The sequence below is a fragment of the Schistocerca americana genome, chromosome 1 (assembly GCF_021461395.2).
Source record: "Schistocerca americana isolate TAMUIC-IGC-003095 chromosome 1, iqSchAmer2.1, whole genome shotgun sequence".
NCBI lineage: Eukaryota > Metazoa > Arthropoda > Insecta > Orthoptera > Acrididae > Schistocerca > Schistocerca americana.
This window is the reverse complement of record NC_060119.1, coordinates 86,429,971-86,443,430: the sequence shown is the minus strand read 5'-3', so window position 1 is coordinate 86,443,430 and position 13,460 is coordinate 86,429,971. Positions and strand designations below refer to the sequence as shown.

At 39.0% G+C, this 13,460-nt stretch overlaps 1 protein-coding gene across 1 annotated transcript in view; it reads right to left on the bottom strand.

Moving 5' to 3' along the window:
- Positions 1–13,460, bottom strand: part of LOC124548452 (BTB/POZ domain-containing adapter for CUL3-mediated RhoA degradation protein 3) — a 101,446-nt gene that overhangs the window by 77,482 nt on the left and 10,504 nt on the right. The window contains exon 2 of the mRNA XM_047125176.1: positions 2,796–3,055. Coding sequence (XP_046981132.1) covers positions 2,796–3,055 — 260 coding nt within the window. The remainder of the gene's footprint in view (positions 1–2,795; positions 3,056–13,460) is intronic.

The window sequence follows — 13,460 nt, the reverse complement described above, 5'->3', positions numbered from 1 at the left end:
GGAGCACTTTTATAAAGTTTGGAACGCAGGAGACGAGGTACTGGTAGAAGTAAAGTTTTGAGAACCAATTGTGAATCATGCTCAGGTAGATCAGTTGGTAGAGAACTTGTGTGTGAGAGGCAAAGGTCCCAGATTTGAGTCTTGGTCTGCCACACACATTTAATCTGGTAGGAATTTTCTTTTTGATGTCATTTTACCGATATTTTCAGGTCATTAAATTCTGGGTTCTCCCATTATGGGTCCTTTTTCATACTTGTAAACTTAATGAATTGTCACTAGGGGCAACTGCAGGTGCGACTGATTTGTATCACAGGCTACGTCATCAAAGATTGTTGATTGAATTCCTCATTCCCTTCTGTATCACTTTAAGGCTGAGTGATCAATATTGTAACTTTCTTCACCTCCTAGTATTTATTACAGTTGTGTTTAAACTGTGACTGATTCTTGACAACAAACTTCCGAGAGAAATAAATGCATCTGAGGCTGCTTTCAGTACGCCCAACTAAAGAACTGCCTACAAGAGGTTCCAGAGTGTACACCACACATTATTATTATAGCATGCTTCTGTGTAATAAATAATTTTTTCCCTAAGCGACAGATCATGCCAGAATATGACACCAGAAGTCAAGGGAAAGTGGGGAAAGGGGGGGGGGGGGGGGGGAGGCGCAGGGCGTCAACTTTCATCTCCAAAATGTTATATTATTTGTAACACAAAAGCTGCAGAGTTTAATCATTTAAGAAGATATGTAGCATTTGACTTCCAGTTCATGTTCTTATCAATATAAGCACTTAAGAATTTAGAATATTCTGTTTCATTTCCTGATTTATCCTCATGCATTATTTCTAATGGTGTGATCAGGCCCTGAGTAGTACTGAACTGCAAATATTATTATAATTGCATAAGCTTCTGTGTCCCAAGTGTATTAACATAAAAGATTTCCAGGTATTGTACAGTGTCATATTGTAAGTAACTATCACAAATGTTTTGGCCACAGTTCCAGTGGCCTCCTCCTCGGTCTACTGGTCCCATAGCCAGTAGACCCAGAAGCTGCAATGTTGGAGATAGTGATTTAAAATATAACATGGTACAGTTTACAGAAGCCTTGTTAACTGTGTGCATTGTGTTTTAATAAATTCAGTGACAATCCACTTGCCGAGACCAGTTATTAATTTTCCGGAAAATAATATTTACATATTCATGTGTTGAAGTTACTCCATTAGGATTGATTATAATACTCCCATTGTCAGGAAAGAGAACTATTTTTTGTTTCTTGGATGTGACAGGTGATCATTTTCATATAACAGGAACAAGAGCACACCCAACACTGATACCTGTGGTATACTGTAGTGACCACTCCCCATTCTGAGGATGCTATTTGATTGTGTACACTCCACAAGTTTCTTAATGCTACTCTCTGCATCCTTTTAGTTAGACAGTTACCCACAAGACCTCTGATGATACAATATTTGAACTTATCTGGTAGGAAATGCTTTTGACAAGTCACCATGCACCCTCTTGGAGATGTAGTCAGGAATGCAAAACAGCATCGGCTATAATTAATTTGATACTCACGTTCAGAAAAAGAAACTTATCAATTTATTTGCTCATTGGGATTACATAGCAAGGATTCCCAGGGGGACGAGAATGTAGCTCCAGTAGCCCCAGACCCATCCTGGAGGAGAAGGGAAATGCAAAAGTAAAGAAGCTCAGCCAGTTAGTGACTACTCTAGGTGGCAGCTTGGAACAAAGGAGAGAAATTTTTTTGTCTGTGCCTCTGAGAGCCTTAAGTTTCACAAGTCAGGTGATCCTGCAGCATGGTTTGATTGGCAAGACAGTTTTGCTGGTGACAATTTGGCCTATTCAGAAGCGAAACGGTCGACTATTGTTGTATCTGCAGAAAGGTGATGGATGAAAAAGTAGCTTATCTGTAAATTTTAAATAAAAATTTTGCACATTTGGGAGCTGGGGCACCCTGTATATGCAGAAAATACCAGTTGTCAATTTTTTATTCAAGTTTTGCATAACCTGAATTGTATTGCTCTGTCCCATGAACTAGCCCTGCCAATCTTCTGAGCTACTTCCAGGAAGTGATTACTAAATATGATGGACACCTGACTGCTATCATTTATTATTTTTCAATTTTCTTTAATAATGAAGGCCTCACATTTCTCAACTGATTTCCTAGTTTTTCTTTCAACTATTGCAGATACACATTTAATTTCATTATATGAATTATTCATTTCCAACATTTAGAGAGATTTTTTATCACTTTCCTTAAGACAGTTAAGTATTTCTTGTAATATGTAATTAGCCTTACTTCTCTCTTTGCTCTAACTATTTGAAACACTTTCCTTTTCCTCACACATTTTGATATCTTTTGTAATAAATGGCTGTTTTGATGACTTGTTACTTACTACTTGTTTTCTTCAGGAAGCAACTGTTAAAAATAGATAAAGCCCCATCTATAAATACATACAATTTAGAATTGATTTCCGTCATACACAACCCCATAGTCAGTCTCCTGTAATGCTGCTTAGAACCTTTATTGTCTACACATTAATTACTCTGTTTTCCACAATATCACTTCATGTAATTAGGTGTTTTTTTACTGTGGGTAGTTGTGCATCAGAGAGGCCATTCACTAAAGAACTGTACTGCTTTCCTGTGTAATGCTGGTGGGAAAATTAACAACAGATCACTTGTAAGTGGTAACTACTGTTTCCAAATTGTTCCAGAAATGAATTACTTCCACAACCTTAGTTAAGTGCACACTCCATTTGCAGAAAATACAGACCTTCGATGTTGAATTAATGAGCAGCTGTTCCTCTTTTTGTGATGTTATAAGAGGAACCCTGCAAATGGGTTCAGTGTCTCGCTCCTTCTTCATTAGAGCTTGCTCACAGGATTCCGCCAGCTCGGCAATGCAATAATACTTGGCCTCAGCCAGCAGCTCTGCCATCTGCTTACTGCTCTCCGGAAGTGGAACAGTTCCGTCGCGCAGGAAGTTCAATATTGTTCCAAAATGCTTTCCGCAGCGGTCTATCAATATCCAACCTGGAGTAAATATTTCAATATTAAAATCATAGCATGCACAATGATGGAAAGAAACTGAGTATTACAATATGAAATACAAATTTTATCAATAAATGGCAATGTTTTAAACAGACAGGAAAATAAGTAATGTAGCCATATTTGTCACACAAATGTACAAAGACTATTCAATAGAAAGGAAGGGAAAGAGATGACGAGCTGTGGACAGAGCAAGTATACAGAAACTGTGAAACTTCCTGGCAGATTAAAACTGTGTGCCAGACGGAGACTCGAACTCAGGACCTTTGCCTTTTGCGGGCAAGTGCTCTACCAACTGAGTCTCGGTCCAGCACACAGTTTTAATCTGCCAGGAAGTTTCATATCAGTGCACGCTCCGCTGCAGACTGGAAATTTCATTCTGGAAACATCCCTTAGGCTGTGGCTAAGCCATGTCTCCACAATATCCTTTCTTTCAGGAGTGCTAGTTCTGCAAGGTTCACAGGAGAGCTTCTGTAAAGTTTGGAAGGTAGGAGATGAGGTACTGGCACAAGTAAAGCTGTGAGGACGGGGTGTGAGTCGTGCTTGGGTAGCTCAGTTGGTAGAGCACTCGCCCGCAAAAGGCAAAGGTCCGGAGTTCAAGTCTTGGTCTGGCACACAGTTTTAATCTGCCAGGAAGTTTCATATCAGCACACACTCCGCTGCAGAGTGAAAATCTCATTGTATACAAAAACTGTGCTAGACAGGCTGGAAAGAAGATCATTGCAGACGGAGTACAAAGAGGAAGAAGGAAATTGGCCACCCCCTTTCAAAAAAACTGTTCTTGCATGTGTGTTAAAATATTTAGAGAAATCACAAGAAACTTAAATCTGGATGGTTGGACGTGGATTTGAACTGTTGTCCTCCTGAGTGCAACAGGTGTGCCATATAACTCAGTACAGCAGGGTTGGAGCAGCAATAATTAAAGAAGTGACGTGGGATTTCTATATCAGATGAATTAAATGACTCTACACACACTGTGCAGAGAAAGCGTCTTTCAGAACGGTGAAGTTGGCGGAAGAGGCACATTTCTCTTTGGGTACAAAAAGAGTACAACAAGCGACTGTACCCCAGAGGGGCGGCTACAGACAGCGTCTGACTCAGTGAGCAGCTGATTTTAGGCTGGGCATCCTACCGCCTATGTGGAAAGTAACAGGAAACTACCACATTACATTCCCAAGCAGTACATGGTATGTCTCTCCATGTGAAAGATCCGGAATTAAAGCTTCCCCTCATTCGGATTTCTGGGAGGGGAACACATTGAGAGTAGACATATTTGATGAGAGTAGACATATTTGAAAGGAAGAAAGGGACAGTGAAGGAAGGAAAAATAAGGATTGGAACATGGAATGTGCTACTGCAAGCAGGAAAGCTAGAGAATGCAAAACAGGGGATGAAAAGGAACAGATTAGATGTCCTCAGTTTGTGTGAAATGAGATGGGGAGATACAAAGTGGAGATTATAAGCTCTTTTACTCAGGGGAAATCAAGAGTGGTGAAAATGGAGTAGGAATATTGATAGCGCAAAAGCTGAAAAATAAGGTAATGAAGATACAATATATTGATGAAAGAGTGATGATGATATGACTGAGGGGCAGTTCAAAAGATTTGGTGTTAATACAGGTATATATGCCAACCAGACAGCGTAGAGATGAGGAAGTGGAAGAATATTATGAGAAAATACAAGAACTCATCGAGAAAGAAAATAGAAATGCCTGCATTATCATCATGGGGGATTGGAATGCAGTGGGGGGTGAAGGAAGAGATGAAGATACAGTAGGAAAATTTGGATTAGGAATAAGAAATGAGAGAGGTGAATGACTAATTAGTTTCTGTAAAGAAAATTCATTAGCAGTGAGTAATACATTATTTGAACACCACAAAAGGAGACGTTGCACATGGATATCAAATTTGAATAGGGAAAGATATCAGTTGGACTACATCCTGATACAAAAAAGGTTTAGGAACTGTTTGAAGAATGCCAAAGCTTATCCAGGAGCAGATATAAATTCAGACCACAACCTAGTAATGGGAGAAATACAAGTGAAGTTGAAAAAAGTCTTGAGTGAAGTTGAAAAAAGTCTTGAGAGGTAAAGCAAAAGAAAGACTAAACATATACAGACTCAAAGAGGTAGGAAAGGCAGCAGATTTGGAAAACAGATTTATGGAAAAATCAGAAAGAGGTAGTGTTGATGAAAGCGTTAATGACAAATGGGTAAAAATAAGGGAAGGGCTCATGGACTCTGCCAAAGAAGTACTAGGAATTAGAGTATCCCAAAGTACCAGGAAAGAATGGATAAGAGAAAACATGTTGAAAAAGATGGAAGAGCAGAGAAAGTGGAAAAATGTAGAAACTGAAGAAGGCAAAAAGAGGTACAGGAAACTGAATAATGAATTAAGAAGAGAAACAAGAAGCAAGTGAAAAATGGATGAAACAGAAATGCGATGAAATAGAGAAAATGGAGAAAGGGAAAGTATGAAATGATGTATAGATTGGCTAGTGAGATAGTTTTTGAACATAAAAGAAAGAGGAATAACATGTGAATAGAAAGAGCGGATGGTACTCTAGCAGAAGAACCACAGGAGGTTTTAAACAGATGGCAAGAATAAACTGAATGTCTGTATAAGGGGGATGGAATACAAAGTGAAATTAAGGTTGAAGAGGAGCAATATGTGCTGGAAGATGGAAAGGGATTCACCATCTCGGAAGCAGAAGTAGAAGTAGAAAAGGCACTGAAGGAGATGATGAATAGGAAGGCATGTGGAATTGATGATTTGCAAGCAGAACTGTTAAAGAGTCTGGGAAACAAGGCAAGAAAAGGAAAGAAATAGTCTACCTCTGTAATGAGATATACGGCAAAGGGGAATGGCCTGAGGACTTCCTTGCAACAGTTATGATACCAATAGAGAAAAAGAGAAACACTAAAAAATGTGAAGAGCATAGGACCATCAGTCTAATTTCTCATGCAGCTAAAATCTTGCTCAGAGTGTTGAATAGAAGGCTATATGGCAAGCTGGATAGATGGATTGCAGAGGAGCAGTTCAGATTTAGAAGAGGAAAAACAACAAGAGACACTATTTGCCTGTTAAGAACTACAGGGAAAAGATATATGGAAAAAGATAGAGAAATTATTGCTGTTTTTATAGATTTAGAAAAGGCTTTTGACAGAGTTTAGTGGAACAAGCTGATGGATATTTTGAAGAGGAAAGGAGCAGATTGGAAAGAGAGACAACTGATACAGAATCTATATTTACACCAGAAAGTAAGGATAAGGATTGGAAATGAAATGTCAGAAGGAAGCAGCATTGGATGAGGTGTTAGACAAGGTTGCTGCCTTTCCCCAATGTTGTTTAACACATACTTTTAAGAGATTATTGCAAAAGGCTTATATGGAAAAAGAGAAATATGTATTGGTCGAAAGAGAACAGAATGTACGACATGGTTTTAGTGGCAGAAAGTGAGCAGACAGTGATTAACATGCTGAAAGATCTGAATAACACTTGTGTGGAATATGGGATGCAAATAAACACAGCAAAAACAAAGAGTATGGTAATCAGTACAAGATGCAGACTGTCCAATATTAAAATAGCACAATCTACCATTAGCCAAGTAAGTGCATTTAAATATCTTGGAAGCACAATAACTGAAGACTTGAGATGTCACCACGAGGTGAAAACTCGAATTGCCATAGCGAAGGAGGCATTCAACAGAAAGAGGAGACTCTTAGGTGGCAAATTAGATAAAGGTCTATGGAAAAGGCTTGGCAAATGTTTTGCTGGTGTGTCGCACAATATGTGCAGAAACAAGGACACTGAGACAAGAGGACGAAAAAAGGTTAGAAGCATTTGAGATGTGGATGTGGAGGAGAATGGAGAGAATAAGCAGGATGGAAAGAGTGAGCAATGAAAGAGTATTGGAAAGTATTGGTGAGAGAAGATGTCTGCTGAAGGTTGTAAGAGAAAGGAAAAAGAACTGGTTCGGACATTTATTGAGAAGGGAGTGCTTGCTAGCAGATGCTTTGGAAGGATTGGTTTGTGGGAGAAGACAGAGGAAGAAGGAGATACACGATGACAGATGACATAAACGGAAGATGAAATTATGCAGACCTGAAGAGGATGGCAGAAGACTAGACAGCCTGGAGAAACTACCATGTGAAAACCTGCCCTTTGCCATAACACTGATGATGACACATACTGTTGAACATCTGTAATCCCAATGAAGCCAACTGAGGTTTGACAGTACCCAAAACTGTTTTTCATGTCATATTAAGTTAAGATTGCTGTAAGCCATCATCACAAAGTAACTAAGCCATTTAAGTGTGCCCCTATTTGGGTTTACAACTTCCGACTAAAGAACAGAAACCAAAACTTGTGCAGTTTACTGAAAGACTCTTAGCAATGATTGTGGTTGAAGATGATGCATACTTGAGCCATGCAGTAACCTGTGATGAAACTTTGGTACACTACTATGCATCTGGACCAAAATAAACCAGTTGTGTGTGGCAAAGAAAGTATGAGGAAGCCCCAGTGTTGGCAGACAAGGTGCTTGCAACTGGTTTTTTTTCTGACTAGCATAACTCTTTGTATATTCATTTTTTATACAATTACCACACCATATTGGTGTAACTTTCTGAGTAAGGTTAGGTTTGCTTATCACAGCAAACAATGTGACTAAATAATACAACAAGTCGTTATCATTCATGACACCTGCACCTATACTGCAGCTCTCACTCATCAGAACTTAGAAGAAACAAGACTTGGAAGAAACAATAACCCTTCTTACAGCCGATACTTTTCATCTTTTGATTTTCTAGGATCACTCAAGGAGGCACTTGATGATGACACAGGTCTGGAAGACTTCATGGGCAATTGGTTAGTGATACAGCTACAGTCTTTTTACAATGATGGCATCAAAAAGATGTCGACATTTTGGGGTAGATGAATTTTTAAATTAGTTCAAATTCAAATTTGTGTGAAATCTTATGGGACTTAACTGCTAAGGTCATCAGTCCCTAAGCTTACACACTACTTAACCTAAATTATCCTAAGGCCAAACACACACACCCATGCCCGAGGTGGGACTCAAACCTCCGCCGGGACCAGCCGCACAGTCCATGACTGGAGCGCCCTTGACCGCTCGGCTAATCTCGCGCGGCTCTTAATTAGTTGATTATGTTTAGAAATTATGTACACTTGGTCATGCTGTAACAACAAAATAAAAAATTTAAAAACAAATGTTTTGTTCATATTTGATGTACCCTCATAGTACTGCATCAACAGCTAAATATTTCAATGTTTTTACTAAGGTAATAACACTGTCCTCTCTTTTTATACTTTCCTTGAGATGTATACAAACTAGGTGTAATTGCAGGGAATATGAACTCTTTCTTCATTGATAAATTATTATCCTTGGTTTTGTATATGATCATCAATACATTCCTCATGGATGTGTGTCAATAAATAGTTACAATACCTTCATTTCTCTTGGCTAAGTGAAACTTACACAGTGAATATCCCACTGTATTTCTCCAAATTCCAGTATCACATCACACCTTCAATGTAGGCCCAGAAAGAAAGAGAGAGAGAGAGAGAGAGAGAGAGAGAGAGAGAGAGAGTGGAGGGGGGAGGGGGGGGGGGAGTTGCTTCAGACATATCAAAATTGACACTAGCTTAACAGAATGTACACTTTTATAACTGGTATAGTTCCCAAGTGCAGCACTTCTTTTTATGTGATTTCACAAATAATTTTTTATACAATAGTACCTGCCAAATCGCTTCTTACTATTATCCTCAGATATTTAAAGGATGTGACATTTAATGGATATAGTCATCTTTTTATTGGATGCTATCATGATCTCTTTCTTTGTTATGGGAATTATCCTGTGATTATTTACTTTTAATGAGAAGTGTCACAAATTAGACCAAGGGAAAATAATTATGCATTGCCTAAGATGATCATCCAAAAGTTATATTTTCCTTTGGACAACAGCATTGTCAATTGCTGGCCCAATTTGATAAATTATTTATGTATACTGACAACATACATGGTCCTATTATGCTAGCCTGGGGCACACACAATTCTGTAGAACAACTGCTATCCAGTATGACAATGAGTTCTATTAGTAAAATATTCTTCACTTCTGACTGCATATCTGGGAAAATATTTCATATAATCACAGGTTGTGACGTAATTAATAATGCTGTACAATGTTCATTCATACTGAAAAGCTAGGATGACAGGATCTGTTCATATGCACATACTATTTGCAAGAGAAAATGAGTGAAGCTGCATTTTGAATGAGTGAGTTTCTCTGAACCTGTGTGGATTCATAGAGAAAAGCTTATTTTTCTTCAGCAATATTATAATACACTTAAATTATGATCTAGGTTCCAGCAGCAGTTGACTGTTATTAGCACACCACATTGTAATTTATAACAGCATACTAGATCTGCAATGTCTGTTATGCCATCACAATTAGCAGGAACAAAGTAGTATCCACTGAAGACAAGACAAAATATTTTTTGGCTAGATATTTTGCACGTCCAAAGGGCCATGAGTATCAACAGCACAAATATGTAAGACAGTTTAGAAGATACCAATAAGAAGAGCAGGGCACAGCAACAGATGTAAAACAATATTTCTCTAAGTCACCTCTTTCTGGAACTATCATCAGGAAAGTCACTCACATTTTTAATGCAGAGGGTTTTTCAAATTTCACACAACTGTGATTTAAGACTGCATCATCAAATTCAGTTGACTATGACAATACTATAGGAAGGTGAAACAATAGTCACACTTTTTAGTAGTTCATAAAAGTGGTGGTTGCAGGGGGCACGTAAAGAGGTTATTCCCCCACCTTTACTACATACTGCCTCTACTGTCAAGTTCTTGTCCTGACGCTTAGTTGGCATTAATCTGAAGTCTGTGGGCAAATAGCATATTTACTTCAGTATGCATCTGTCACCATTTTCAATCGAACAATATTGTAAAAAAGAGTAGCCTTAGTCCCAATGTTGAAAATAAGCAAGCTGTGCTAGTATAAACCATGCAGATCAAGCATGGTGTTACTAAATAAGTGACACCTGTGAGACACGTGTAAGGTAACTTGTTTCTTTATAGTTTCTAGATGGTACCTGCATTAGAATTAACCCTAGTAAGACAGTATGGTTACTATTGTTGGATGAGGGAAAAGTATTGTATTGATAGTAACTGTAGGGTACAGGAGGCGTAGAACTGATGTTACTCTTTCAGCTGTGACTTTAGCTGTTCTGTAGTCTAGTTCTGTTTCTGGATATTAACCCTAGTCTCTACTTCTACATCCATACTCTAAAAACCACCGTGAGATACGTGGCAGAGGGCATGTCCGATTGTACCTGTTATTAGGGTTTCTTCCTGTTCCATTAACAGGAGTGCAGGAAGAAAGACTGTTTGAATATCTCTGGAATGCAGTAATTATTCCAATCATATCCTCAAGATCCCTGTGTGAGTGATATGTAGGAGGTTGTAGTATATCCCTAGAGAAATCATTTAAAGTCGGTTCTTGAGAATCTTCATTAGTAAGCTTTCTTGGGATACTTTAAGTCTATCTTCAAGAGTCTCCCAGTTCAGTTTCTTCAGTATCTCTGTGACACTCTCCCACAAATTAAACAAACATGTGATCATTCATGCTGCTCTTCTCTGCATACGTCCAATATCCCGTTAGTCCTACAGCATATGGGTCTCTCTTTGTGGACAGACTGTGGATTTGATGCACATCATTACCTTGTCAGCTTCCAAATGAGTGCACTGCATAAACAGTCTCCCTGTACAAATGTGGAGTCTACATTACATCCAAAGAACACATGCTGGCAACTGCACTGCATTGTTTAATGGCAAGACAGGTATTGCACATTCATTTAATTCTTATGGGAATTGATTGTGCAATAACAGTGTGCGTTGTGGCACATCAATGTCACCAACTGACATGTAGCTAGTCCTTATAACATGGAACGCATGGAAAATTATGCAGGGATATTGGGCCACCTTTCTGCATACCTTAAGTCTTCAGTATCTCTCTGGTTGTCACACAAATGTTTAATTTTATAAATGTCAACATTTTTCGTTAAGTCTGCAGATAATGGTAATAATTATCTGTAATCTGATGTCCTGTACAAGGAATGCAAAGGTTCTACTTAATCACAGTATATCCCACTAAAGATAAGTCACAGTATTTCACAAACAGTCTGTGATATTTTAATTAACTTTCCAAAATGGCAGTACACAATGGAAAATTATTCTGTTGTAAAGAAAGCACTCAAAACTTTATCTGCAGAAATATTTAAGTAACTACATTTTTAAAAGGGAATTTATCAGTTACATGAACCATGGACCTTGCCGTTGGTGGGGAGGCTTGCGTGCCTCAACGATACAGATAGCCGTACTGTAGGTGCAACCACAATGGAGGGGTATCTGTCAAGAGGCCAGACAAACGTGTGGTTCCTGAAGAGGGGCAGCACCCTTTTCAGTAGTTGCAGGGGCAACAGTCTGGATGATTGTCTGATCTGGCCTTATAACACTAACCAAAATGGCCTTGCTGTTGTGGTACTGCGAACAGCTGAAAGCCAGACACCACACTTGCTAGGTGGTAGCTTTAAATCGGCCGCAGTCCATTAGTACATGTCGGACCCGCGTGTAGCCACTGTCAGTGATCGCAGACCGAGCGCCACCACACGGCAGGTCTCGAGAGACTTACTAGCACTCGCCCCAGTTGTACTACAGACGACTTAGCTAGTGATGCAACACTGACGAAGCCTCGTTTATTTGCAGAGAAGATAGTTAGAATAGCCTTCAGCTAAGTCAATGGCTACGACCTAGCAAGGCGCCATAGCAATTGATAGTTATCGTACGAAGCATGTTTCACCAAGAACGATGTATACAAATGATGGATTAAAGTTAAGTATTCCAGAAGCTACGTACTTTTCTTTATAGCATTCATTACGTATCCTGTTTCAGACCTCACGCCATCCTGCGTGAGCTTATAGCGTGCATTTCGGCCTTCTCTAGCAATATAACAGAAACTACAGCCGCAATTCTTCCCGAGGGCATGCAGCTTTACTGTATGGTTAAATGATGATGGCATCCTCTTGGGTAAAATATTCCGGAGGTAAAATAGTCCCCCATTCGGATCACCGGGTTGGGACTACTCAGGAGGACGTCGTTATCAGGAGAAAGAAAACTTGCATTCTACGGATCGGAGCATGGAATGTCAGATCCCTTAATCGGGCAGGTAGGTTAGAAAATTTAAAAAGGGAAATGGATAGGTTAAAATTAGATATAGTGGGAATTAGTGAAGTTCGGTGGCAGGAGGAACAAGACTTCTGGTCAGGTGAATACAGGGTTATAAATACAAAATAAAATAGGGGTAATGCAGGAGTAGGTTTAATAATGAATAAAATAAATAGGAGTGCGGGTAATCCACTACAAACAGCATAGCGAACGTATTACAAGGGCCAAGATAGACACGAAGCCCATGCCTACTACAGTAGTACAAGTTTATATGCCAACTAGCTCTGCAGATGACGAAGAAATTGAAGAAATTTATGATGAGATAAAATAAATTATTCAGGTAGTGAAGGGAGACGAAAATTTAATAGTCGTGGGTGACTGGAATTCGACAATAGGAAAAGGGAGAGAAGGAAACATATTAGGTGAATATGGATTGGGGCTAAGAAATGAAAGAGGAAGCCGTCTGGTAGAATTTTGCACAGAGCGTAACTTAATCATAGCTAACACTTGGTTCAAGAATCATAAAAGAAGGTTGTAAACATGGAAGAATCCTGGAGATACTAAAAGGTATCAGATAGATTATATAACGGTAAGACAGAGATTTAGGAACCAGGTTTTAAATTGTAGGACATTTCCAGGGGCAGATGTGGACTCTGACCACAATCTATTGGTTATGAACTGTAGATTGAAACTGAAGAAACTGCAAAAAGGTGGGAATTTAAGGAGATGGGACCTGGATAAACTGACTAAACCAGAGTTGTACAGAGTTTCAGGGAGAGCATAAGGGAACAATTGACAGGAATAGGGGAAAGAAATACAGTAGAAGACGAATGGGTAGCTCTGAGGGATGAAGCAGTGAAAGCAGCAGAGGATCAAGTAGATAAAAAGACGAGGGCTAGTAGAAATCCTTGGGTAACAGTAGAAATATTGAATTTAATTGATGAAAGGGGAAAATATAAAAATGCAGTAAATGAAGCAGGCAAAAAGGAATACAAATGTCTCAAAAATGAGATCGACAGGAAGTGCAAAATGGCTAAGCAGGCATGGCTACAGGACAAATGTAAGGATGTAGAGGCTTACCTCACTAGGGGTAAGATAGATACAGCCTACAGGAAAATAAAAGATACCT